This window comes from Saccopteryx bilineata, chromosome 6 (assembly GCF_036850765.1).
Source record: "Saccopteryx bilineata isolate mSacBil1 chromosome 6, mSacBil1_pri_phased_curated, whole genome shotgun sequence".
Taxonomy (NCBI): Eukaryota; Metazoa; Chordata; class Mammalia; order Chiroptera; family Emballonuridae; genus Saccopteryx; species Saccopteryx bilineata.
The window spans coordinates 205,602,898-205,624,741 of record NC_089495.1 but is presented as its reverse complement, the minus strand read 5'-3'; the positions used below and the strand labels follow the sequence as shown (position 1 = coordinate 205,624,741).

Sequence of the window (21,844 nt, the reverse complement as noted above, 5' to 3'; positions counted from 1 at the left end):
TTTGATCTTGGCGGTAGTGTTTTTATAGCATTTCCTTCCTTAGTACAGGAAAGGGTAGGACATAGTACTTGGATGTCATGTCTTATAATATTGACATTTTTGAAGAGTACCATGTCCCCCCCCCCATTCTTTTAATGGAATCTTCCTCGTTTTCTGTGTGCCCAGTGTGTTTCCTAGTAATTAGATTGAGGTTACACAGCCTTGGCCAGAAGACTGCATAGGTGATGCTGTGTCCTCCTTAGGTTATGACCTCTGAGAACTCAATACATTTTTAACTAAATGCAGAGTAACAGGAATCAACAAATGCTGTAGGAATCTCAGAGAATGGTCAGGGAAGGCATCATACACTTACCAGTGTGGTAGAAAGAATAGGTCTAAAATTTTATGAATTTTCTCTCAAAAATTAGTTCAGCTAACATATATTACTTGTTTTCTGTTTTTATTCAGCTTGCGCTTGTATTAAGTAAATTAGGAGGACATTACTGATTTTTATTTTTAAGTTTAATGAAATCAATTGTAACTTTCAAATGGTGATCAAGAGTGTACTGGTTATTCCATAAGGTTCCCCTTGATCCAAATTATTTGGATCAAATGAAAAGTGACATTGAACTTTGATGTGTGAGAACAAGTCCTCTTTTTTTCTCCCTCGTTTCATCAAATGTTAGAGTCAGACTGGCGGGTTGTACTCTTGGCTTTGCCACCCTTCCGGAGCCTTTGCGCAGCCCTGCCTGAGCTGCAGGCAGCTGCTGAGAGGAAAGTGCTCTCTGGGAGTGGAAATAGTAGTGTTGACGGGTCTGTCCTTGACGCCGTCTTTCCCTCCCAGACTGTGCACTGGCACTGCACAGGTAATAGCTACTCTGCAGAATAGGATCAGGGCTAATAGAGGTTTGGTTTGGTTTTATGTTAAGGGAAACACCGTGACACAATTGGGATATATTCATTGGCTTAACAGGTAGAAGAGCCAAAGGTATATTTTAAGGCCATTATTGTAAGATGATTTTTCTTTCTTCCCGTATGCTTTTTTTTTTTAATAACTTCTTGGCCCTTGTGCATTTTGTTTTCTGCAGTTTGAAGAAAACAAGTCTGAAACAAAGTCTCACCCACTCCCCACGCTGCCTCTGAACACAGTGACTGCCATATCTCCTCCAAACTTCAAGTTCAGCTTTGTTCGCCAACCTGTCTGACATGTCGGGACCCGTGCCAAGCAGGGCCAGAGTTTACACAGATGTTAATACGCACAGACCCCGAGAGTACTGGGATTACGAGTCACACGTGGTGGAATGGGGGTAATTGTTTCCTTTCACTTCGCTATACTCACCCAAAGGGCTGACTTGTGGGTTTGTTGAGTAATTTGTGTCAGGAACTCTCTGGCTGCACGTTTATAAACCTCAAGATTGAAGTCTCATTTGTTTTCCTCTGCTATGAAGAAGCAAGGTATTGCTTTAACAAATTCACAGTTTTGATGGACTTATCATTTAAGAGTCATTTCAGTCTCTTCTTACACTTTTCTCTGATTGATATATTCTGTATACAAAGCTGCTAACAGTTACCTGTCAGTCTTCCTCAGCTGAGGGCTTTGCAGTTAAGTGAGAATTAACACTGAAGAGACTGGAAACACCAAACTCTCTTACATAAAGTGTTTTTGAGTGGAGAAGATTGTCCTGTGGTGATTCTGAAGGACAAAACAGTTCTCTAGAAAGGTGTCCTCTTTCTAACGAGAAGCAAAATTAAAGCCTTAAACATTTGCCCTTACCATGAAACTAGGTATGTGTAACAAGGAATTTGGCCCAAATTCTATCCCGAACAGTCAGTCGTACTCGGTCTGGACACTGCGCTTGCCCTTCTAATTCTCTGTGCAGTCTCATTCTGGTGTGTGTTTCCTGTCCCGGTGTTGTATGTACTTCATGGATCAGGCCATAGTTTTTGTGATAAAAGCATTTTGACATTCAAACGCAAAGGAAAACCATTTGAAAATTCATAAAGCTACAGTTCCCAAGTTCCCATATGATCTGTCCACACGTGATGTTGATAGCCTGTAAGTGGCTAAATACAGCCTCCCAAAATTGTTGGAGGTGTATTTTAATCATAATTGGACATGAATCTTAATACTTAAGTACATTGCCTCTGCACAAAGAAGTACAATGTGCTTTAAAGCTATCAAGAGCCAATGGATCGCCTGACCAGGTGCTGGCACAGTGGATAGAGTGTAGACCTGGGACACTGGGGATCCAGATTTGAAACCCTGAGGGTGCCGCCTTAAGTGCATGCTCATCCGGCTTGAGCCCAAGGCTGCTGGCTTGAGCAAGAGGTCACTGCTCGGCTGGAGCCCTCCAACCCCACCCCCTAGGTCAAGGCACATATGAGAAGGCAATCCATGAAGAACTAAAGTGCTACAATGATGAGTTGATGTTTTTCATCTCTCGCCCTCCCCCCGCATCTGTCTCTCTCTCTCCCTCCCCCATCTGTCTATCTGTCTCCCTCTCTCTTTCTCTCTCTCTCTCACTTGAAAAAGAAAAAGAACCAGTCATACGATACTAATGTTATCATTGTTGATAATTTTAACAATGCCCTTTATATCACAGTCTTTGGGCTCTAAGAATACCTCAGTGTTTTATAGAAATTTCAGCTACTCTGTTCAGGTTGAGTGCTTTGTATTTCGCTCTGCTATAAAATGGCACTAAATAGCCCTTTTGAGATTTTGGCATGGTGCTATTTGGACGCTTGCTTTTGTTTTCTCTGCCTTTCCACAGGAGAATTCAACCACAACTAAGAGTTTCCTTCCCCAGCTCTGCCATGATTATTACGCTGTTCATTGTTCTTGGTACCTTTTGCCTTCTATGTTCATTCACTTTCTTTTTAGCTGCTTGAGAAAAATGCATGGCTGATTGATTACATGTTGGGTTCTCAGTATCTCCAGCTGGAGTGAACAGAATTTAGACCTTACTGAAACGACCATGTGTGTCGCTCTAATTTAGAGCAAAGTCCTCTAAGTTGTAAGCAGAGACAGAAAATGTTGGGGGTTTTTTTGTTGTTTTTTTTTACATCTCTGATGTTGCCTAGGGGTCATGAAATAAATATGGGTAAAAGTAGAGAAGGGCACCCCCAATTGTGGTTCATGATCTGTAGTGTAATTTGTAAACTCCATTATATGGACTGTACTCAGGGCTTGCCTTAGAGGACAAGAGGTCAAATTAATATATTTGAAAGTCACTTATCTGCAAAGAAGCCCATTGAAAACCAACTGTTCACAGTCTTGGCCAGGTGGGTCAATGGATAGAGCCTTGTTGCAGTGCGCTGAGGTCGCATGGTTGATCTCCAGGCAGGGCACGTATGAGAAGCAACCAGTGAGTGTACAACTAAATGGAACAACTAAGTGGAATAATGACCTGATGCTTCTTTCTCCATTCCCACCCACCCACCCCTTGTCCTCTTGCAAAATCAATGGAAAGAATTCTTTTAAAAGAGATCAACTGGCCCTGGCCGGTTGGCTCAGTGGTAGAGCGGCGGCCTGGCGTGTGGGGGACCCGGGTTCGATTCCCAGCCAGGGCACATAGGAGAAGCGCCCATTTGCTTCTCCACCCCTCCCCCTCTCCTTCCTCTCTGTCTCTCTCTTCCCCTCCCACAGCCAAGGCTTCATTGGAGCAAAGATGGCCCGGGCGCTGGGGATGGCTCCTTGGCCTCTGCCCCAGGCGCTAGAGTGGCTCTGGTTGCGGCAGAGCGACCCCCCCCCAGGGGCAGAGCATCGCCCCCTGGTGGGCAGAGCGTCGCCCCTGGTGGGCATGCCAGGTGGATCCCTGTCAGGCGCATGCGGGAGTCTGTCTGACTGTCTCTCCCCGTTTCCAGCTTCAGAAAAATACAAAAAAAAAAAAAAAAAGAGAGAGAGAGAGAGATCAACTGCTCCTAAAATGTTGCTGAGTTTAAATATTCTTATGTATTTACTTTCTGCTAAGTGTCAACATTGGGTCAGGCACTAGGGGACAAGAATATATAAAAATTATTCTCTAAGGGGAAGCTGTGTTGTTGGAGGCAAGCATACATAACAAACCCTAAAACAAGCTGTGTATGGTTTGCCAGGAGAGATGTAAATAGTTTGGGATTTGAAAGAATAATTGAAAGGCTTAAATTTTTCTAATTCTAGATTTGAAACATACATTTTTTTTTGGCCTAATACAAAGAAACCAATTTGGGAAATACCTCTTATTGCTGTTGCTGGTATTGACGTTTTATAAGTTGAATTAGTGCTTGATAACTGGAACTTTTAAAATTATTATGACTCTGATCTTCATTTACAGAAATCAAGATGACTACCAGCTCGTTCGAAAATTAGGCCGGGGTAAATATAGTGAAGTATTTGAAGCCATCAACATCACAAATAATGAAAAAGTTGTTGTTAAAATTCTCAAGGTGAGTACAAGAGATTATAATTTCAGAGATATTTGGAATTTAAATTTGTTTTAAGTAACAGTGATGCGTTTTTTGAAGTAGCATTTGAAAGGGTTTTTGGAGTGTTTTAACACCTTTATTTTATTGTGTCCTCTGAAGTCAGTAGAGATTATCTTCATTGGACAGATAGGAAACCAAAGCAAGAGGAGTGATTTGATTCAATCACACAGCTAGATTGTGGCAGAGGGAGTGAAGGTTCCGTCTTTTCTCTGAGTCTGATAATACTGATTTGATTACCTGAAACCGATTTCCTCTATATTTAGTTATATATTATGCTTTTGTTTTCAATAACTTGTTACCTGTACTATGTAAGAGTGAGGAGTGACAAACACAGGCCTTCAGAGGCCAGGCACATGACTTGCAGCTAGCTTGCTGGAGCAGAGGTGCCGCTGGGTGGTAGCAGAGGTGCCGCTGGGTGGCGGAGGTGCCGCTGGGTGGCGGAGATGCCTCTAGTTGGTGGCGGAGGTGCCGCTGGGTGGTAGCAGAGGTGCCGCTGGGTGGCGGAGGTGCCGCAGGGTGGCGGAGGTGCCGCTGGGTGGTAGCAGAGGTGCCGCTGGGTGGCGGAGGTGCCGCTGGGTGGCGGAGGTGCCGCTGGGTGGTAGCAGAGGTGCCGCTGGGTGGCGGAGGTGCCGCTGGTTGGCGGAGGTGCCGCTGGGTTGCGGAGATGCCTCTAGTTGGTGGCGGAGGTGCTTCTGGTTGGTGGCGGAGGTGCCGCTGGGTGGCGGAGGTGCCTCTGGTTGGTGGCGGAGGTGCCGCTGGGTTGCGGAGATGCCTCTAGTTGGTGGCGGAGGTGCCTCTGGTTGGTGGCGGAGGTGCTGCTGGGTGGCGGAGGTGCCGCTGGGTGGCGGAGGTGAGAGGTGGGTATTGCGGCAGTGCAGGTCCAGTGTTGCTTGGTGTTCCTTTGCAAAAAGAAACTAGAAATTATATATGTATTTGAATTCCCTTGATTTTTTTTTTTTTTTTTTTCATTTTTCTGAAGCTGGAAACAGGGAGAGACAGACAGACTCCCGCATGCGCCCGACCGGGATCCACCCGGCACGCCCACCAGGGGGCAATGCTCTGCCCATCCTGGGCGTCGCCATGTTGCGACCCTCCTGGGTGTCGCCATATTGCGACCCTCCTGGGTGTCGCCATATTGCGACCAGAGCCACTCTAGCGCCTGGGGCAGAGGCCACAGAGCCATCCCCAGCGCCTGGGCCATCTTTTGCTCCAATGGAGCCTTGGCTGCGGGAGGGGAAGAGAGAGACAGAGAGGAAGGCGCGGCGGAGGGGTGGAGATGCAAATGGGCGCTTCTCCTATGTGCCCTGGCCGGGAATCGAACCCGGGTCCTCCGCACGCTAGGCCGCCGCTCTACCGCTGAGCCAACCGGCCAGGGCCTCCCTTGATTTTTTAAGTATTAACACCATATAGGTTCTGATTTCCACGAATGCGGGTGGATCTTGGGAATCTGTATTTTAGAAAATCCAGGTTGTGATCATAAAAGTTTAATAACCACTGATCCTGTTAATGTGAAGATGATATATACTTAAAACAGTTTCTGAGAATTGTGTGCAGTGTGTCCATAGTCTGAAGTGACTGACACCCTGGGAAAGAGCTGCATGGTCCAGTATGGCTGACACGGGTCACATATAGCTATTGAGCATTTGAAATGTGGCCAGTCCAAACTGAAATGTGCTGTAAGGATACAATATACTAGATTTCAAAGGCATCATACAATAAAAAAAGAATATAAAATTACTCATTAGTAATTTTTTTGTATTGATTTACATGTTAAAATAAGATTCTGAATATATTTTGTTAAATAAAATATTAAAATTAATTTTGTCTGTTTACCTTTTTTAGTGAGAGAGAGAGAGGCAGAGAGACTCAGAGACAGGAGGGGAGAGAGATGAGAAGCATCAACTCGCAGTTGCGGTGCTTTAGTTGTTCGATTGCTTCTCATATGTGCCTTGACCGGGGAGCTCCAGCCGAGCCAGCAACCATTGGGATCATATCTGTGATCCCACACTCAAGCCAGTAACCTCGGGGGTCTCGAACCTGCATTATATTTCTTTTGGACCAGCACCTTTTTAGACTATTTAGGAGGAAGGCTTTGTGGAGGAGGTGCTATTGGACCAAAGCCTGCATAAAAACGAGAAGGATTTCTATTCCAGAGCAGATGTGGAAATGATGGTTGAGGACAGAGCAATATGAAAGGTAGACTCATGGGGCCCTGCAGAGTGGTCTTTTCAGAGTGGAGAGGGGCTCATTTATAAAGCTAGAGTAGATATTATGTCCCAGTCATATTCTGAGATTTTCCCATATATTTTATTTGATTTTTGCAACAATATTATGAGCAAGGAACTCTCGTTGATTATTTTACCCATAATGAAAGGCTTGGTGAGGTTATATAACTTGCCCATAGGTATGCAGCTATCAGGTAATGGAAGTAGGATTTGCATTAAGTGGTCTTGACTCCAAGGTCCACATTCAACCCACAAGTTGATGCTGCACACAGATGGTTTGGCCGTTCTTGATGTTTGTCTTGTTCTCACAAGACAAACTTCTGTCTTCTGTTGGGTGTGTATAGACTTAGAGCAGTGGTAGTCAACCTGGTTCCTACTGCCCACTAATGGACGTTCCAGCTTTCATGGTGGGTGGTAGCAGAGCAACCAAAGTATAAATAAAAAGATTTAACTATAGTAAGTTATTTTATAAAGATTTATTCTGCCAAACTTAGCGAAAATCCGACATAAAGTACTTGGTAAGTAATTATTATTATATGCTCTAACTTGCTCTAACTCTGCTTTATAAATTTTATAAAGTAAAGTTACTTCCCTACTTTATAAATCACCATTGCTGTGGAACCGGTGGGTAGCTAGAAAATTTTACTACTAACAGAGATACAAATGTGGGCAGTAGGTATAAAAAGGTTGACTACACCTGACTTAGAGGAAGGAATAGGAAAAGCCCATGTTTTCTCCTAATTGATAAAAAGGTTTTCCAACATATACCTTAATATTACCATTTATAATCTTAGTTTGTACAGTTGTAAAAATAACATATTAAGACTAATGATTGGCCCTGGTTGGGTAGCTTGGTTGGTTAGAGCATGGTCTTGAAGCACAGAGATTGCCTGTTCGATCCTTGGTCAGGGCACATACAGGAACAGATCGATATTTCTCTCTCTCCCTCCCCCCTCCTTTCTCACTAAAATCAATTAAAAAAAAATTGGAATTCTAATTCTGCAGAGGTTTGGGTTTGGAATGAAAGTATTTTTTCTTTCAGTGCAACATTTGCTAAGTAACCTGCAGTGTGGTGGAGGGCTAGAAGAGGACTCAGAGCGGAGTCTGAGCTCCTAAGTAACCCACTTACGTATTGTTACGTTGTTGAAATACCCTGGAATACTTGATCTCCTCACTGAGGCATTTTTACCCTTTTCAGCCAGTAAAGAAGAAGAAAATCAAGCGTGAAATAAAGATTTTGGAGAACTTGCGTGGCGGCCCCAACATCATCACGCTGGCGGACATTGTCAAGGACCCCGTGGTGAGTGCAGTGGCTGCTAGCAAGGCCCTCCGGGTCTGGCGGCGCTGGACCCAGAGCACAGCAGGCCTCTCTGTTCCCTTCCACCGTCAGTCCTGCTGTGAGAGTGCTCAATCAGTCACAGCGCTTAACTAGCTTGGGTCTTTCTTTCAAAGAGACCTCCACCCACAGGCTATTTCTTATTCTTCTAGGCTAAGAGACTGATAGCACTGGAAACTGAAATGTGTTAATCCATTTTGCAAACTCAGGTCCGATGCTGACGGGCGATGGGCGCATTGTTGGGCTGCCTAGAGCCTGGTGAGACTTCAGCTCCATGTCTTCTGTTTGCAATCCATCCCAGAAGTGACCTAAGTGTGGTGGTGACCAGAGCGGGGAGGGTTTGTAGCACTAGGGGGTTTCCTACCACTGAGGCGAGGACTGCCAAATTCACCGTGTATCATCGCAAACGTTGTGCTCGTCAAAGCGGCCAGGGCTATTGCTAATGTGTGTCTTCTTCTTTCCCTAGTCACGGACCCCTGCCCTGGTTTTTGAACACGTAAACAACACAGATTTCAAGGTATAATATATAACCAACCCTTTGAAGCTGTTGACTTTTTAAACCATATAGAAAGGCTTTTAGGGGTGTTACTATTAGAAGAGCTCCCTTCCTCTTTTTATCCTCACAGGGCTTAATTTTAAGATAGAAATACTCCCGTACAAGCCACCACTTTCCACATTGTGATATTTTGCCCTTTTATTAGTTTTGTGCTCTCTTCAGTGACCAGTACGTTTACTTCTCACCACCGTTACCATTCACTTAACAGTTTCTGCTGATGTCAGGCTTACTGAAAGCAATAGCATGCTCAGTCAAGATCTGGCCAAAGTATTCACTTTAAAATGACTGTTCTCGAAGGAATGTGTTGTATATGCAGAAGCAAGGTCTGCTTAAACCTCAGGATTCCTTAGAAAGTCTGGTCGCTAGATCTTAGAGAGGAATGAGTGGGTCTGGGAGGTGTAAGTTGTACAACGCATGCCTCTACGACTGATCTCTCTGGCTTCCAGCCCGTCCAGTGGCCTGCCCCAAACAGCTCTCCATTCTAGTGCAGTAGGAAAAGACAGGCACTCACTTGGGTTTCAGACTGTAAAGGTATCTGGTCTTTGCACCAGTTCAGAATCAAGAATTTTAGGTAGCAATAATTGGGTGAATTCTTTTGCTGAGATAAGGAAAAAAGGAATAACTGTTTTAGAATCAGAATAACAACTTCAAAGAAAATGTTAGGTGATATCACTAACCATTTAATGATGTGTGCATTTTTTTAAGACCATAACTCTTTGGAAACTGGAAAATATACATAACAGTTCTTCAAAATTTACATTCAAATTAGGACAGGAATAATTGTTAAATTGGCTTAATGGATTTGGCAGCAAGCCATCTGCATATCTACTGGTGATCTGCAGATGGGGTAATTCCTTTCTAGGGAGGCTGTGTATATGTCAGAATGCCTTTTATGAGATGGTCTGGAGGTCAACGAAAAGCAAACTCATTTGCAAATGTATATTGATGCATATTGCTTAAAGTGACATATGTCCACCAGTGGATTGTAGCTTCAGGAATACAACCTAAGAAAGTCTTGACTTTTGCATATAGAGTTAGAGGCTCAAGTGTTTATTTAAGTGAAAGCTATGTTGGAGAAATAGAGGCTGGTATTGAGCTAGAACCTGGGATGATGGCAGATGAGCCAAGTCCTGGTTTGCGTGACTACAGATAAGGATGAGGAATTGCCTGTCATCAGCAGGATTTCATGGCTCACATGTTGCGTTTGTCTTCAACAGCAATTATACCAGACGTTAACAGACTATGATATTCGATTTTACATGTATGAGATTCTAAAGGTAAGGAAACTTTGAATACTCACTAAATACCTTTAGATTGATCTTTCCTTTGTTAAAGAACCCAAATGACTGTAGAAAAGCTAGTGAGTTAGCTTTGTAAAATACGTAGAAAGAAGGGGCCTCTTCATAACGTGAATAGCATCAGAACTCTTCTGCTACTATAAGGGGTATGGAACAGGATCCAGCAGGAATGTAATTTAGAATGCTTTGGAAAGAGTATTTAGAAGAGTGGGGTCCCTTAAATAATTGTAATCTTGCTCCTACAAAAGTGAACAGTTCAATTATTCAAACTTAAAAGAAAAGCTCCTTGTTTGCTGGCTTCTGGTGTACTTTATTTCACTTAAAATTTAGTAAGTAAAACAGTAGACTTTACCTCAGCTGTCAAAGGATCATTGTCCTAAGGATTATGTAAGTCTGCTTAAAGATCGCTGGTTTAGAGTAGATTTTGCTTTCTAAAGTGACATCACCAAATATCTTGCTCTCAGTAGTCATAAGATCAGCTTGTAGATGAGAATATTGCTAAGAGTTGGCTAAAGTTCCTTACTAAGTGAAGGTTGACGTAAAGCCTGCATTTGAACCTTTAGAAGTACCCTGAAGAGACTATGCCAGTAGAGATATTTGATCTTTCCATTGGCTCGTGTAGTCTTGCAGCAAGCAGGATTTCATACAGTTAAGGGTATGCTTGTCAGCTCCGGGAACCATTGGAACTCAAGTTGCCCTTCAGGAAGGGCAGGAATTTGGCCAGTAGCATCAGCTGACTTTAAAGCTGGGATTAGCAAACGGGTTGTGCCACTCGGTTCACCTTACTTTGAGATTGGACAGTGTTTTCAAATTGAATATGATGTCATAAATCAGGAACTGGCAAATTTGTTTATTGGGATAAACAGTCTAGTTTTGGGCTTTGTGGGCCCAGGGTCTTTCTCCCTGCTCAGCGTTGCTGTTGTAGAAAAGCAGCCACGGACAGCATGCAGCACACAGTGTGACTGTCCAGCTAAGCAAACATTCACAAACGTGGATGAGCCATACGCGGGCTGTGGTTTACAGCCTCTGTTGTCAACTCTTAGCTGCTAAAGAGTTACTGTTCTTTGAATAACAGTTTTGTAGTACAGACCAGTTTTCTTCTTTTCAGGGGCCTGTGTTTGTGAAAATAATCCATGCTTTGGGTAATGAGAGAAATGGAAAGTGATGCGATGGGTGTGTTCTTTGGATCTTTTTGAGCAGGAAGACTGTTTTAACAGTTGTGTAAGAACAGAACCTAAAGTTCAGAGGCCATGAGGTTGACACTGGGGCCTTGATCAGGTCTCTAAACGAGCACTGTAGTCGGAACTGTCCTAATCCTGACTCCCACGGGTGTTGTGAGGCTGGAAAGAAAACTATGGAGGGAAAAGGGAAGGGTTTTAACTAAAAGTCACTCTTATGGGCCCTGGCTGGTTGGCTCAGCGGTGGAGCGTCAGCCTGGCGTGCGGGGGACCCCGGTTCAATTCCCAGCCAGGGCACATAGGAGAGGCGCCCATTTGCTTCTCCACCTCCCCTCCTCCTTCTCTGTCTCTCTCTTCCCCTCCCACAGCCAGGGCTCCATTGGAGCGGGGATGGCCCGGGCGCTGAGGATGGCTCCTTGGCCTCTGCCCCAGGCGCTAGAGTGGCTCTGGTTGCGGCAGAGCATGCCCCAAGGGGCAGAGCATCGCCCCTGGTGGGCGTGCCGGGTGGATCCCGGTCGGGCGCATGCGGGAGTCTGTCTCTCCCCGTTTCCAGCTTCTTCAAAACTAAAAAAAAAAAAGTCACTCTTATGCAAGTTAATTCTTTTTTACCTGTTCCTCCCACAGGCCCTGGATTACTGTCATAGTATGGGAATTATGCACAGAGATGTGAAACCCCATAATGTCATGATTGATCATGAGCACAGAAAGGTAATGTGATAGACTGACTGACCAGTCTTTATCAACATGATAGATAGTTTATTCATTCAGTTAAAATGTTTTTAGACACTTATTATGAATGGTATTGCTCTAGAGCAGGGGATGTATGTGTAAAGCAGACAATAAAAAATTTTTGTCCATAAGTAGCTTGCCTTTGGGGGAGGGTGGTGAGTTAGAAAGTTAAAAATTATGTGGAAGACAGAAGTAAGGCAGGAATAGAGGACAGCAGAGAATGCTGCAGACGTAGTTATTTTTAAAATTTTATTGATTTTAGAGAGAGGGAGGCAGAGAGAGAAACATCAATTTGTTGTTCTGTTTATTTGTGCATTCATTGGTTAATTCTTGTATGTGCCCTGATGGGGGATTGAACCTGCAGCCTTGGCCTTTCGGGAAGATTCTCTAAGCAGCTGAGCTACCCGGCCAGCGCAGGTATTTCAGTCTTGTAAAAGGGGTAAAGGGAAGATTAGAGAACGTTTGAATGGCACATGCACTCTTGGGAAGAAATGCGTCCCAGGCAGAGGATACAAAACTCCTGGGGCAAGACTGTGCCTGGCTTGTTGGAACAGTGGCAAGGGCAGGCCTGAGATCACGGTGGGCGGGGGAGAGGGAAAGAAACAGGCTCAAAGAGGTCAAGAGAGCCAGGTCGTGTAGACCTCCCGTGTCAGAGTGTCTCTGGAGAGGCAGAGCTTTTGCAAGGTTTGTGGAGAGGACTGGCAAGCTCTCACTTGTGTTTTTAGAAGTTTACTACATGATTGTTAGAACAGCTGAAATGAGAAGTAATGACAGTACCACAGCCATTTCGGGAAAATCCAAACTGTCATTTTCTAGTTTGTTTCTTTTCTTCAAGACAGGGAGGGAGGGAAATGAGAAGCATCCATTCTTCATTGCAGCACCTTAGTTGTTCATTGACTGCTTTCTCACATGTGCCTTGACTTCGGGGGTCTCCAGCAGACCCAGTGACCCCTTGCTTGAGCCAGCGACCTTGGGGTTTTGAACCTGGGTCCTCTGTGTCCTAGTCCGACGCTCTGTCCACTGCACCACTGCCTGGTTGGGCATGGGTGGTGTTTTTGGTTTGTTTGTTTGTTTGTTTGTTATATCTTACAGAGAGAAGGATAGATAGGGACAGACAGACAGGAACAGAGAGATGAGAAGTATCAATCATTAGTTTTTTCTTGCAACACCTTAATTGTTCATTGATTGCTTTCTCATATATGCCTTAACCGTGGGCCTTCAGCAGACCGAGTAACCCTTTACTCGAGCCAGCGGCCCTGGGTCCAAGCTAGTGAGCTTTTGCTCAAACCAGATGAGCCCACGTTGAAGCTGGCGACCTCGGGGTCTCAAACCTGGGTCTTCCGCATCCCAGGCCGATGCTCTATCCACTGCGCCACCGCCTGGTCAGGCATGGGTGGTGTTTTAAAAGAGGACTCTCAAGGCAGTGTGTGGAATAACTTGAAAGATAAAATTACTAAAGGTTTTTTTGTGTGTGTGTGTGTTTGTTTGTTTGTTTTTTCCAGTTACGGCTAATAGATTGGGGTTTAGCTGAGTTTTACCATCCTGGCCAAGAATATAATGTTCGAGTTGCTTCTCGATACTTCAAAGGTCCTGAGCTACTTGTAGACTATCAGGTAAGAAGAGAAAGGCAAATAAAATTTCTGTCTATGCTTATTTTGTACATAATTTGCAAAAATGTCATTTTGAGCTTTTAAATAAGTCATTTATACTCACCCCTGGCTGTCGCTTTCATATGAGTGTAAAATATGAGTTTCTTCAGTTTATCCACCATAACTTTTGTTTTCATTATCATAATGTCAGTAAACTCTGAATAGATCTGCATTTGACTCTTAACTGAAGAGAAAGTACAGCAAAGGTAACCTTTTCTAATTAGAAACTCCAGAGCTAGTTTGAGAACGGTAAGCTAGGTTTCACCAACCTCAGGTCTAAATTAAAAGATGCTGTCTTCTGATTTTCCTAAATTGTAGTCTATATATAACGACATTCTCCCTACTAAGAAAACCCTCTTTCTCATCACAGAAACAAGACCCAATGGACTACCTTTCACACCCAGTCCTCGCCCGTGTTAATGCCAGGTTCCTTAAAAAGTGGAACTCTGTCCTAGACATTCTGTCTGGGATCTTGAGGGTGTGACCCTGAGCTCAAATACTTGATGCATAAAAATATTCTTTATAAAGGTGAAAGTCAAAACATCACCCTATTGTGGGAAAATTAAAGATTAAGTTCTGGAACATTTGTGCAATAATATAATGCTACACATGAAAAAGTTTCTGTAGGCTAACAGTTTGAGTTGCTGTTATGTGAGTGAAAGAAGTCGTTCAAAGCAGTGTGTACAGATTATTTGACAGTGGGGGAGACGCATAGAGAAAGACTGGAAGGAAGTACATGCAGATGTTATGAGACCTTTCTGGTGGCGTGATTTTTTTTCTGAAAAGCAATTTTTTTATTTTGAAAATAGATAATTCATCCTTGTGTCATTTGTAACTGACATTTATTATTTTTGCTTAATGCAGATGTACGATTATAGTTTGGATATGTGGAGCTTGGGTTGTATGCTGGCAAGCATGATTTTCCGGAAGGAGCCATTTTTCCATGGACATGACAATTATGATCAGGTGATATATGCAGTAAGGAACTTATTGCACCTAAAGATGGCCAGACCTGGCTACTTGGTTAGAAACTGCAGTGGATTCTGCTAAAATACTGGATGCTCTCCCTCCCACCCACCCCCAACTCACACCCCCCTCCCGAAACTTATTCATTCAGGATTTCTGAGAGTGGGGCCCTAGAATGATTTTTAGCTCATGGCTTACTCAGCCAATCCAACATGGATCCTCATATTGGTACTTTGGGAGCTACCAGTCTAGCCTTTTGAAATCAGAGATTTTCTTCTAGTCTTTTTAATTTATGTTGTTTGTTTTATTGTAAATTACACATGTAAAATATAACATTACCTTAGAATCTCCTAAAGCAAGTTTTCATTGGAGTTGGGAATGTTTTCTTCAACATGTTGGTTTATCTATGTTATTTTTATGATCCTTTTGTCTCTTTCAATGGAGTGAGTTGATGTATGTCAGTAGAAATATAGATGATGTTCCTTCTCGGGCCATACAAGGTTGGGGAATGCATTAAAAAAAAATTAGTCTGGCCTATCTAATAGTTCATAGTGTGTATAGTAAGAGAGTCAAACATAAAAGGAAATAGGTACAGTAATGAAGGTCAGCGTAGAAGTGTAGACAAGGTACAAAAGGCAGTGTGGGAGGGAGTGGTCTGATATACAAGGAGAGCTTCCCAAAAGGAGTGTCACCTACAGCTGGGTTGTGAGGGGTGAAACCCTGCGACTTGCTCAGGGAAACATTGGAGGTGAAAGGAGCTGGGTTATAGTTGTTTTCTTTCTCACACCATCACATTGAAGACTGATTTGAGGAATTTTATGTGGAAATCTATTCCTGCTGTGCACTGAAATTTGAAATGAATTGAGTGTAACACTCATACCTGTAGCCATGATGATCCCTTTCTGTGGATCCAGGCATGGTTCATTGTGATTTAATCATGTGACATGCTTACTGTGGGTTTTTGTCTCTCTTCCATTTTAGTTGGTGAGGATAGCCAAGGTCCTGGGGACAGAAGATTTATATGACTATATTGACAAATACAACATTGAACTAGATCCACGTTTCAATGATATCTTGGGCAGGTGAGTCATAAAAAAATCCATGCATCTGTGCGCCTTAAGCACCTGAAGGCACACTTTGTAAATTGATATTTTGGATCCTCAAAAAAAAAAAAAAGCTCCGTTCTCTTTGCCAGCACTGCTGCGGCATCACTGTCCAGCGCTGCAGGCTACTACTCAGTCAGTCCTGTCCTAAAAACACTGGATCAAGCGGCCCTTTTCCCAGAGTCACTTACAGGAGTGCATGTAGAGGTTATCTACAGCCAGGGTTCTTATAAAATGAGTGAAATGTGAATTCTAGGGCAAGGGTTATGGTTGAGTCAGATATCAAAATCTCTTGATTTAGCTTCTCCAAATGACAAAACCCTCCCTAAGGGAAGGAAATAATACTAGGAAATGCATGCTTCAGGAACATGTGCAGACAACAGACTGTGAATGTAGCGGCTGTGCCACGGTGTCACTCACTCACCGCTTCCCAGCAGGTGGACTTTCCAGATGCAGAGACTGCTGGCCAGGGCAGGGGTGCCATAAAGTGAGTGGGGCTGGGACAGAGGCCTGGGCAGCCCAGCCACCTGACCCTCCTGTCCATGCAGAGTATTGAGCCCGTCAAGAAACCTAAATTCTGCTTCGTAAAACTGGGGACCCAGATTTCTCTCGTGCAGGACTGCTGCTTTCGGTCCAGTTAGTGTGGTGTCTCCCCAGTGACAGAGTGCTATAAAACTACTCTCTGAGTTTTGATTTCTTTCTGCTAGTGGTTGGGCTCCTGACCACTAAGAACTTAGGAGTGAAATGTTGGGCTGGTTCATTCCTCCTTCCCCCTTTGGCTCTGCAGACACTCCCGGAAGCGATGGGAACGCTTTGTCCACAGTGAAAACCAGCACCTTGTCAGCCCTGAGGCCTTGGATTTTCTAGACAAGCTGCTGCGATACGACCACCAGTCACGGCTCACTGCGAGAGAAGCCATGGAGCACCCCTATTTCTGTGAGTCCGACTGTCCAGCCCCCAGAGCCTGTGCAGGCCTGCCCAGCAGGCGACACAAGGCCGGAGAGGGTCTGTGCACAGTGAAGAGAACTCTGGGCCTACAGAAGAGAGTTGGAATCCCAGCTCTGCTTAGCTTGTGGCAAAGTGATTTCACCCACAGTGAGCCTTGGTTTTTTCAAATGGGAACAGTGATAGAAACTGCCTTCCAGAATTGTTAGAAAGACTCGTGTCTAACAGAGTACCTATTACATGATTGCTCCTAAATAAACTGGTTTTCTTACTGTGTGGGTGACATGTCTCAGTGGCTAGCTAGTCTGGAGTGATTGCATGATAAGAAATAGCCCAATACCAGTCCTGTCCCTGGTCATCATTTACTGGAGGGAGCCAAAAAAGCTTGTAAATCTTACTGTATGAACACCTTGACTTAGGGTTGTGAGCATCCTAACTGTGTGTCCCGGGTGAATAAGTCACTTAGACCCAGCCCACCCGCACTCCAGTGTTAGCTGAGTTCAGTGTTGGACTGTTCCCCAGGGAGGTGGGTGGTTTTATAGTGAAGGATCATACTGTTGCCCAGTCTCCTGCACCTGAAGCAGACTGACACTGAAGTCTGGTGACAGCACTAATTTGCACAAACCTAAGCTCTAGCCTGTTTGGTGCTGTGCAGACTGCAGTCGGGTCAGTGTACTATGACGGTCCACCCTGCTCTCGGCAGGGTCAGATGATGTGGTCTCATTAAACCCTGCTGGGTCAGTTTTATTTTAAATTAGTTCTGCCATGAATAATTGTCTTATCTTCCTACTGTTCAGTTAGTTTGACAGGAAAGACAATTCTGTTTCCCATTACTTGTCTAATTCATGATGAAGATGAAGCCGTTACCACCTTAAATTCTTCTGGTGGTAATATGGACTGTGAATGAACTTAAAGAACAAGGGTGACTGTTTAAAGATCATTCCTTTCATTGTTAAGTATAAAATAACTTTGGTCTCTCTTTCTAGACACTGTTGTGAAGGACCAGGCTCGAATGGGCTCATCTAGCATGCCAGGAGGAAGTACGCCTGTCAGCAGCGCCAACATGATGTCAGGTCAGTTCGTTGGTAGAGTTCTTTTTTTAAAAAAAAAAGGTCAGTTATTCTCCATGCCCTGATTTCTTGTGGCCCCTCTTCTTTGTAGTGATTACCTTCCTGATCCACTGATATGTGTGGCTCTTTCCACTCGGCTTCAGGATGCTTTTGGCACCTGGTATCCCCTCCCGAGTGGGCTGTCAACAAGCTCTCCTGGGCCAGAATTCCAAGTTTCTCACAGTAGGACATGGACATCCCGACAGACCATGAAGGATAAAAATGATCCTTTTATCTCACAGTTTAGAGTGATAGTAGTTACATGGTCCTCAGAAACAAGATTAAGAAATTGAGGAGAGGCCATGGCCGGGTAGCATCATGGATACAGCATCGGCCTGGCGTGCCTGTGTTTGTGGGTTCAGTCCCCAGTCAGAGCATGTATGAGAAGCAATCAGAACACACGTGAATGGAACAACTAAGTGAAACAACAGCTTGATACTTCTCTCTCCCCCCTACTCCCATACTACCCCCCTCAAATCAATGGGAAAAAATTCTTTAAATAAATTGGGGAGCCCAACCAGACAGTGGCGCAGTGGATAGAGCATCAGACTGGGACACAGAGGACCCAGGTTTGAAACCCCAAGGTCACCAGCTTGAGCACGAGCTGACCAGCTTGAGCCTAATGTCACTGCTTGAGCAAGGGGTCATTCACTCGGCTATAGCCTGCCAGTCAAGGCACATATGAGAAAACAGTGAACAGCTAAGGAGCTGCAATGAAGAATTGATGCTTCTCATCTCTCTACCTTCCTATCTGCTTCTTACTCTGTCTCTGTTACAAAATAAAGGGAGGGATGGATGGAGGGAGGGGGAGAGAATTGGGGAGAGTAGAGGTGGGGTTTATACTTTGATGTATTTGTGTGTATAAGAATGACTCTTTGATTTCACTGTGCCTAGTAAATTGTAACTATTTGTATGAAATTACTTTTCATTCTTGTTGAGAGCAAGTTTTGTACAGAGTACACAGTTACTCAAAGGAAATGATGGCCCATCTCTAAGGATGCTACATGTAGGCAGTATCCATGTGGGTACACCGGTAGTGAGAGCATTCACCTGAAAGAAGTGCTATTATCTTAGAACTAGTTGCCTTGTAAAGTGTATCCTATTGCCTGTGTGCAAAATGACGTGTGTCCAAGGTTATTTGTTCATTAGTCTTATTTGTGATAGCAAAGCATTGAAAACAAGCTCTCAGTGGGGAACTGGTTAAAGGAATTATGGGTCATCCATTCAGTGAAGTGCTGTTCAGCCAAAGAAAGAAGGAGTGTTCCATGTTCCTAGCTCCAAGTCGAAGGTGATATAAAATGAACTAAACAAGAGGCAGAACTGTCTCAGACCAGGAGTGAGCAAAAGTGTATAACCATATTCCTGCATGATTCTTATGTGAACGTCCTTATAAAATAATGTTCATGTATATGCGTAAAATATTTCCAATAGGGTAAAGATAAGACGTGCTCCTTTCCCCACTAAAAATGACTCGGTGACTTGGAAGTTTTAGCTGGCAGCATGTTATAAGCACATGAGTTTCAACTCTAGCCCTCTGCTGTTCAGTATGGTACTGACCAGCCACATGTGACTATTTAATTAAAATTGTATGTAATTTAAAAATCATCTTTTTGTTGCACTAGCCACATTTCAAGTGCTCAGTCACCACATGTGGCAGCAGCCACCACATTAGCACAGATTACAGAGAGGAAGAGTTGATTGGACAGGTTGCCCTACACTGGCCTGAGTTGGAATCCACAGGGTGCCCAGCTTTACTAGCCATTTACCTTGGACAAACTGCTTAAACTCTCCACGCTTGGCTTTCTTTACTTATCTCCTAAACTTATTAGAACTTGCCGTTTTAGTTTGTCAGGATGCAATTTGAAATTAGTTTAATTTGTAAAAACCTGGCTAAGCAGATGTCCTTAATAAAAAGAAGGATTGTGTCACTTTTGAGGTAGGTGAAGAATTGATAAGATTTCCTTGATTGGTGTCTCTGGCCCACTGTTCGCTGTTTTCTTTCAGGGATTTCGTCAGTGCCAACCCCTTCACCCCTCGGACCTCTGGCAGGCTCACCAGTGATTGCTGCTGCCAACCCGCTCGGGATGCCCGTGCCGGCCGCTGCCAGCGCCCAGCAGTAGCGGCCCCTCCGTCCCGAGCCTCCGAGCAGAGGTGGGGGCATCACGCTCTCCTGCGTGGCCGTGCCTAGCCGGGCGGGGAAACACTTAAGAAGCACCGTGTCTGAACCGTTGCTTGTGGATTTATAGTAGTTCAGTCATAAAAAAAATTATAATAGGCTGATTTCCTTTTTTTTTCTTTTCTTTTTTCTTTCTTTTTTTTAAACTCGAACTTTTCATAACTCAGGGGATTCCCTGAAAAATGACCTTACCTGCAGGTGGAATATTTCACGGACACATTTTTTTCTCCCCTTCCAAATTCAGTTCCTCGTTACTGAAGAACAAAGATATAAAGCCAGCCTCAACTCCCGCTGCTGCGTTTGGGAGGAGGCTTCTCCCCACCCCCGCCCCTGTTCCCCCACCACCCCAGTCTGGGGGGTATGTAGCTTCTTGAAGGGAGGCGGGGCGGGAGGAGGGAGGCCCCAGCCTGGAAAGCAGTGTCCTGCTGCTCACTGACACTTCACTCAGAAAGTGCTTGGGTGAGACTATCTGGGTGAATCAAGTGGAAATGGGTCTTAATCGTTGCATTAAGATGCTGAAGAATCTACCCAAAGTGCAGACAGGTCCTGAAAACTGTTCAGTATGAATCATGTCTTATTGACCCTACATCCAACTCACTTATAAGTTTAGTTTCAGTTTAGTTGAAAACGTTAGTCACCTTCCCTCCAGGAGCCTTACCTTGGTCCTCTCCCCTGTCGTCTCCCAGCCTGCTCTGTAACCGGTAGGAGGGGAAGGCAAAACCTTCTCTGTGGTCTTGGTCTTGGCCATCCTGAACTCAGTTCATTACTAGGTGTAACTTATTGCTTTTTACAAAAGAAACAAACATTGTCTGTATAGGTTTCATGCTAACAGCGCTTTAAGAGCTAATGGGAGTTGCGGCCACACTTTATTTTAAGCTTTCTACCTTCTTTTCCTCCTGCCTTCCCCTTTCCTCACATGCCATCCACGAGAGGGCCTGCCCTCAGGCTTGTACCTGTATCTGAGCGGTGGGAGCAGAGCCGTCGTCTCCAGGGAAACAAACGGTAGACCTGTAATTGTGGGAAAACTATCAACTCTTGTTACAGCCCTGCCACCCCTTGCTGTGTGTACATATATAATACTTTGTCCTTCATATGTGAAAGATCCAGTGTTGGAAATCTTCGGTGTAAATAAACGTTTGGTTTTATTTATCAAGGTTAGATTTAAGTTCCCTGTGTAAAGGTCTCGCTGGGTGGGTGTTTCATGTTTCATCTGAGGGGCCTGCAGCCCCATACCGTGGAGGCTTTCTAAGGCCCCATTTTTATACACCCCTCGTTCGACCCCTGGTACCGGGCAGGGCAGAGAGGCCTTAAACCAGCACCACAAGCCAAAGCGTCTGGGGATTAAGGATCCTTTGCCATAAAACTCATTCTGTGTCTCAGCAGTGCAGGGATTGGGGATGGAAAAGTCGCCAGTTTTTTGTGTTTGTGTGTATGTAAAGTGGATTTTCCACTGTACTCCAACCACCTAAGTTTATCAGGTGCTTCACGGAGGAAGCCTAGTTTTTTAAGCACAATAGCAAAACCATCAGCTCTGTATTATCTCCTGTGACTTCATTACAGTAGCTGCTTGTGGGGACTAGGAAAAATTCTTCCAACATACTTTAAGGCCTAAAGTCTTAGATCCCCTCTCCTACCTTTATAGATTTGTAAGTCTTTCTCACCTGGGGGTCAGAGATAAATGTGATTGTTTGAGGAGTTTAACGAGGTTACCTAACTTTGTGATCCATCTTGGCTCTAGTAACTTGATCAAGGTGGTGGCTGTAGTGAATATAATGGTGACCTTCAGAGGTGGCTCAGGCCTCCTTTCGCAGTGCTTCTCAGCCGGGGGAAGGCATCTGACTGTGGTGCGGGGTGGTTTTCTCTCTCGTGGCCACTTGCAGTGGGTATTTATTGTTCTCGGCCCGTGGATGTCCTAGAACGCTCGGGGGTTGCTGTGCTGACTCTGCGGAAGCTAAAGGCCCCTGGCGTGCTAGAGATGCGATTCGTTATCGCGTTAGCACTGTGTTGTGATTTGAACAGGACACTTACCGACTAATAAATTCTTTCTCTGTAGGTGGGGAGGAGGGTTATTGTAAATCAAGACTTCGCGTTCCGCCCTTGTAGCTCAGAATCTAGGGGTAGCAGAGGCTGA

General features: G+C 44.4%; 1 protein-coding gene across 5 annotated transcripts in view; it reads left to right on the top strand.

Moving 5' to 3' along the window:
- CSNK2A1 (casein kinase 2 alpha 1) overlaps positions 1 to 21,336 on the top strand; it is a 41,771-nt gene extending 20,435 nt beyond the window's left edge. For all 5 annotated transcript variants that reach the window (XM_066234559.1, XM_066234561.1, XM_066234560.1 and 2 more), the window contains 12 exons: positions 1,068 to 1,286; positions 4,293 to 4,404; positions 7,867 to 7,968; positions 8,471 to 8,521; positions 9,778 to 9,837; positions 11,661 to 11,744; positions 13,268 to 13,378; positions 14,279 to 14,380; positions 15,362 to 15,462; positions 16,271 to 16,419; positions 17,415 to 17,501; positions 19,542 to 21,336. In XM_066234559.1, the coding sequence (XP_066090656.1) occupies positions 1,186 to 1,286; positions 4,293 to 4,404; positions 7,867 to 7,968; positions 8,471 to 8,521; positions 9,778 to 9,837; positions 11,661 to 11,744; positions 13,268 to 13,378; positions 14,279 to 14,380; positions 15,362 to 15,462; positions 16,271 to 16,419; positions 17,415 to 17,501; positions 19,542 to 19,657 (1,176 nt within the window). In that variant the 5' untranslated portion in view covers positions 1,068 to 1,185 and the 3' untranslated portion in view covers positions 19,658 to 21,336. The remainder of the gene's footprint in view (positions 1 to 1,067; positions 1,287 to 4,292; positions 4,405 to 7,866; positions 7,969 to 8,470; positions 8,522 to 9,777; positions 9,838 to 11,660; positions 11,745 to 13,267; positions 13,379 to 14,278; positions 14,381 to 15,361; positions 15,463 to 16,270; positions 16,420 to 17,414; positions 17,502 to 19,541) is intronic.
- Positions 21,337 to 21,844: the final 508 nt, after the last annotated feature.